Source organism: Branchiostoma floridae, chromosome 15 (assembly GCF_000003815.2).
Source record: "Branchiostoma floridae strain S238N-H82 chromosome 15, Bfl_VNyyK, whole genome shotgun sequence".
In the NCBI taxonomy this organism is placed as follows: domain Eukaryota; kingdom Metazoa; phylum Chordata; class Leptocardii; order Amphioxiformes; family Branchiostomatidae; genus Branchiostoma; species Branchiostoma floridae.
The window spans coordinates 13,513,901-13,519,491 of NC_049993.1; the positions used below are offsets into that span (position 1 = coordinate 13,513,901).

At 39.7% G+C, this 5,591-nt stretch overlaps 1 protein-coding gene across 1 annotated transcript in view; it reads right to left on the bottom strand.

Annotated features, from left to right (window-relative positions):
- Positions 1–1,714: 1,714 nt before the first annotated feature.
- The window catches only part of LOC118431502, a 17,072-nt gene continuing 13,195 nt past the window's right edge, over positions 1,715–5,591 (bottom strand). The window contains exons 14-18 of the mRNA XM_035842743.1: positions 5,461–5,565; positions 4,657–4,893; positions 2,967–3,081; positions 2,382–2,567; positions 1,715–1,942 (exon numbers count right to left, since the gene is read on the bottom strand). Of these exons, the coding sequence (XP_035698636.1) occupies positions 1,855–1,942; positions 2,382–2,567; positions 2,967–3,081; positions 4,657–4,893; positions 5,461–5,565 (731 nt within the window). The 3' untranslated portion in view covers positions 1,715–1,854. The remainder of the gene's footprint in view (positions 1,943–2,381; positions 2,568–2,966; positions 3,082–4,656; positions 4,894–5,460; positions 5,566–5,591) is intronic.

Here is a 5,591-nt window from a genome sequence, read left to right on the forward strand (position 1 = left end):
GCTGAAACTTGATAGAAATACTAAGTACAAGAAACAGTGTTGGGTTCCATGATATAGAGAATAATCGACCTGGCAACATACACACATCACTGTAGAACCAATACGGCAAGGCCAACTTTCCAGTGTTCGTTAAATAAGTGCAGTTTGTATGTCATCAGGTCTTGTTTACAGAGGTCAAAGGTCATCATGGGGTGTGAGAAGGGTTTCAGCTGGTAGGTTTTGACTCAAAGTCATTTAGATACTTTATGCTGCTATGCTGCCAATGTGATGTCTCCATCTACTATACATCTACTAGACATCTATAATGTCAGGTTTCCATCTACTATACATGATCGACAGCCTGGTTCTTAATGTTTTCTATGTATTTGAATAGGACACTGAATTGGCGGACTGTGCCCAATACAGTTTGATGAACTCGAAATGTATTATGGGCTACACTACGTCATATCCGGGTTATCTCAAGGACACAGAAGTACGTACGAAGGAAAACGACACGTAGAACACTGTGTATAAAGGATCCAAATTTAGATATTCAATTCCACAGACATTTCTTCTCACGGCTTGGACTTTAGATCTTTATAATATATGTCAGCAGAAAATGCTTCGGTATTGTTGTTTTTGGTACCAAGGACGTTCTCGGATATTTGCTGATACTAATAGTCACTGTTTCTAAGGCTAAAGCTAAATGACTGAAACAACTACACAGGTCCAAGTGAGTGAAATAACTTGCCAAGCATGACCCACAGTTTTGGCTTTCTTCTCGAATCAATGCATGCAGTGTGTGCAATTTCCTTGTCCCCATGTACATATTTTCTTCTGTTTTGAAAGAATTGTATCAGACTATACTTAAAATTAGGTTGGCATTGGTTATGTAAATTGATTTGTAGTAATAATATCAAGGAAGACAGCATGTTGACTTAACTCTTTTTCAAACTTGAGTGATCCTGACCATTTTAATTATAAGTTATTACAAATGATATTGAAACTTTATTAACATATCAATGCATGTGCTATCTCTGCATTGGAAAATAACGTTTTGCTCATAATTTCTTAAATACATATATATATATATATATATATATATATATATATATATATATATATATATAATCTATTCGCAGCTAGAGGAAAATGATACGATTCACTCGTATGAAAACGTTGCTATATTTTTATTTGGTATAACGTTATCATATTTACATTGATATAATAGTATTGCACTATTGAGCGATGGACAACAGAAACATGTCTTGGCTTCAATGATACATTCTTCCAGTAGAGTAACCATTATCAGCCAATCGTTACTTTACTGTTAGAATTAAACTACGCCATTTGAGAAACACGTCCAGGCAATTCCTAACGTTACAGTCAACCGATTAAAATGTTTGCGATGCACTAGCAACCGTTAAAACAGCATTACATGTTCCATTACCGTATGCCTAATTTAACTAACAAATGCTGCCTTCCCTAGGAACTGCTAAAGAGGCCATCTACATAAGAGCATCTACATATTAGAGTCGGTCGACCATCCTTTAACAGGGGCGGGGGCCGAGACCGACTACCGGGCACCTTAGACCAGTTTCTGACGTCATGCTTCCGTTCAGGTCACGTGATATAGGCTTTGGATTGTTTCAACGTGAGAATTGTGACTTAAAGCTTGTTGGTAACGTCTTTAAGTTGCGTATATACGAATATAACTTGTGCTTTTTTTTACATGTACAATGCTGCCTTCAGTGCACATAATTTAATCATCCTAGATTGCGGGAAAATAAACTTCGACCGAGCTTTGAAAATCAAATGAGAAAATCCGATACGTTTTGTAAATGATACTGCAGCACAATTACGTCTCTCTGACTGTTACGGCACGATGGTGTCACAGTTGTTGAAGGATGAGATAGTGTTCATCACCCCATCCCTAAGAAGCATCTCTCCACAGTAAGATACACTGAAAACAAAATTAGAGAAGATCTAGTTGACATAAAATGTTATGGTTGTACGAACGTAGTAAGACATTGCATAGTCACAAGAACGTCGTAAGACATTGTGGTCAAGCTAACGCCGTAAGACACTGTGGTCAAGGTAGCGTCGTAAGACATTGTGGTCTTAGAAATGTCGTATAATGTTCTGGTCGTAATAGCAAACATGGTAAACTGCAAACATAGAATAGCTAGTTACAACAGTATCTTTATCGTGTTGGTGATAGGGGAGTGGTTGTTGAAACGTTTTATTGTACGCTCTATAATTGAGATCGATTTTGAAAATACATTCGAAGATATGCATGTACAACAATATTTCATTTTGAAGCAGACCATTGGTACTTTTGCCATTCTTTTTGCATTACTCTTACATTACTCTAAGATGTACTGAAAATAGATTACGCTTACCTAGCTCCACTATTGGATGTTACGTCGATCCTGACTATAGTGAGATCAGATGCGTTGGCCCAGGAGTATAAGATGTTATTGGTGGCGAGGAACGTCAACTGCAGTTGCCCTATGGAGTCGATTCCCACGGTGGATGTGACGATCTTGGTGTGCGTGGTGTCCTGGTCGAGTGCATAACTACCATCGCTACGATTGGGCGATTCAAAAATAACCGTTATTTACTGAATGCATAACTACCGTCGACAATGACAATGTTCAACTATTTTCATAGTTTTCATCATGTAATACTGGTCAACATATACTCTAAATAAGCGTGTTTAAACAGAGTGTTTTCGCGTGACTTCTCATTGTGTCCGCCGCCATCTTGGTGTCGATCCCTATTTGCATTTCAGTGAATCAAACGTTCTCGTACATGCAAAGATCCACTGGCCTTCTCATCTGACCGCAGCTCAAAGAAAACGAAAGAGTGAAAAACCTCCAGATAAAAGACATAAATGCCGTGCACGCTTTAAGATTTACGTGTGCGATCCATTGATGTGCAAATAGGGACACCAACATGGTCTGAACAAGAAATAAAGTACTTACTTAAAGAGTTGGATTGGTCCCGTATTCTGACCGTTTCCTGAGATGATCGCGACGAGTTCTCCTCTGGTGTGCTCCATCCCTGCCTTTGTCTTAATCGTCACCCTGTACTCATACCCTAGAAACGAGAATGCACAAAGTTTGAGAAAACGTAAACCGTGAGAGGAGACATCTTTGAAACTGGATCCATTAATTCAACATTTGAAAAGAAAGCAAATAAACTTTGTTTATACATGAACGTCATTCTAATAAATGAACTGACATAGTCTGTAAAATAGGGACAGGTGGAAACAAGCAACTGCATGTGCTAATTTTGTCAAATATTGTTTGTGTACAATCAAACCATAACTCCGTAGTACATGTAGAATACAACCTGCTCTTATCCCAAACATTTTCAATGAAAATGTACAAGGAGTAAACTTTGTTTTGCATTGAGAGTAATGAATAATTAGAGTTCATCGAACACATCCCTTCGCCAAATAATCATGCCTTTATTAATACTTTAAGGTCTTTTTCATGTATTACTAAATAGTACCTACTCCAATAGCAAATGACTGCATGAACTGTGTGTTCCTCACACACCCACAAATGCTACCAAAGATAACCTTCTTGGCCAACTGGTGACAATGGAATTATGTACACTGTTATGATACTTTCTAGCGCAACTTTCATAGTGCTTTGTTAAAATCATGTAGTCTCTACCAGACTCCAGCCTGGCCTAATAGTATTGATGATAGGGGGCATTGGACTGTGACCAATGATGACCTCAGTGGTAGCATCCCTGGTCAATCAGAATTTCATGCTTGTCAAGAGGATTTTCACAGTGTTAGGGCGTCCAGGTCACAAGGCTTCTCAGGCAAAACATCTGGCAAACAGCTGTGTCCTTAAATATAGGTCAAAATGAGATGCATCTGTATATAGAAAACACTGTTTATTTCTGTTAATTGGATAACTTTCCCTAAGTAATTATATCAAATAGATGTTAGTACCTAGCTACCAAAAACAAAAAATATCCATCAATCTCCTCTGCAGTTATCCTTCTTAAAAGCTACAAACTATAAGACCCACTGCAGTTCCAAACAAGCTGCTAGGGGGCCCAAAATTAGACCATTGACTCCTAGTACCAACAGCTATCCACCATTAAAAAATCATGAACCCGGCACTTCTGGAAAATTTAGGCGCAAACTTTGATGCTCACTTGCAGTACCAAAACAAGTCGCCAGGAGGCCCATTATCGAACTTGACCTTTCTTTCTTTGTCCCCTACCTATCAACCAAATATCATTAGCATCCATCAAGAACATCTCGAGTTATCTTGCATACAGACAAACGCACTTACATACAAAGCCAGCTACAGCACCATAGGTAAAAGGTAGCTAAACCATTCTTGCACATGACAATCCTTTCCACAACCGCTAAACACCTGCCAAATATCGTGGAAATCGCCCAGCTACATTTTGCTTCCCGAAAAAACACAAAAAAAAATACCAAGCTCGCTAATGTACCGTAGGAAAACGCCAGGTAACCCATTTTCAAACTAGGCATGCCTTTCAACAACCGCTACACACCTGCAAAAAATAAAAAAGTTCCATCCACAATTTCTCGAGTTATATCCTGTTGACCTACATACAGACCCAAGTCAGGCAAAAACATAATCTTCTTGGCGAAGCTAAAAATACCGATTCATAACTTACTGCAATAAGGCCCAGTGTCACCAGTGTTCAAATACTGTTTTCCGCGGCCGGCCATGTTGTTGTCTACGTCATACCCCATCACTGAGCATGCGTTGTTGGAGCAATCCCGGCATCCTCCGGCGGCGAAGTCGTCGTAGCTGCGGCAGGGGTAGGAGACGAACTTGCAGGGGTTGTTGATCGACTCGATGTAGAACTCGTACGCTCGGTTATGGCTACAGTCCACGACATCGTCAAGACCTTTAAATGGAAAGTAGAAGGGTGTACAAGAAACGTGTTAAAGTCAGAATAGAGCAGACCAGGACGAAAGATATGAAAAGCGACATTTCTACTGTAGTACCAAAGGAATTCCGGATACCGTCGGGGGGACCCAAATTAACACTGCTGGGAAGTCCTACCAACAAGTTAGGCTGACCACAAATACAGAAATACAGACACAAAAACACGCCAAGCACAATACCTCAATTTTTCATGGAGGTAACAGGCAGAACAAACAATCTATACGATGAGTCTTTCTATCCCAATCAAAATACTTCTTCACAATATCAGTTGATGCCGATGTTATGTACGAAGTACAGGAAGTATATTTTATGCCCCATGTTATTTGAGGACAAGCACTTGACATTACGATCGAAACGAAGCTGAGAATATTAGTTCTGATTTAGCCAAATTATTTTTTTCCATCACAGAAAGGTCGAATGCATATGTTTTCTGTCTATTAATAAATCACCATTCTTTTGTTCTCTTTGAGTTGAAATGGAAATGGTATAGCTGTCATGTCCAGAAAGAAAAAGTTTATGTACGTACTAAGGTTAGGGTCAAAGACACTGGTGATGCTGCCGAGCCACGTGTTACCGCAGCCCGGCTGTCCCTTTCCGCCGTTCGGGTAGAAGTCACGTGTCCTGACGGTAGTCCAGGGCCCAGGCCCCGGACAGGAT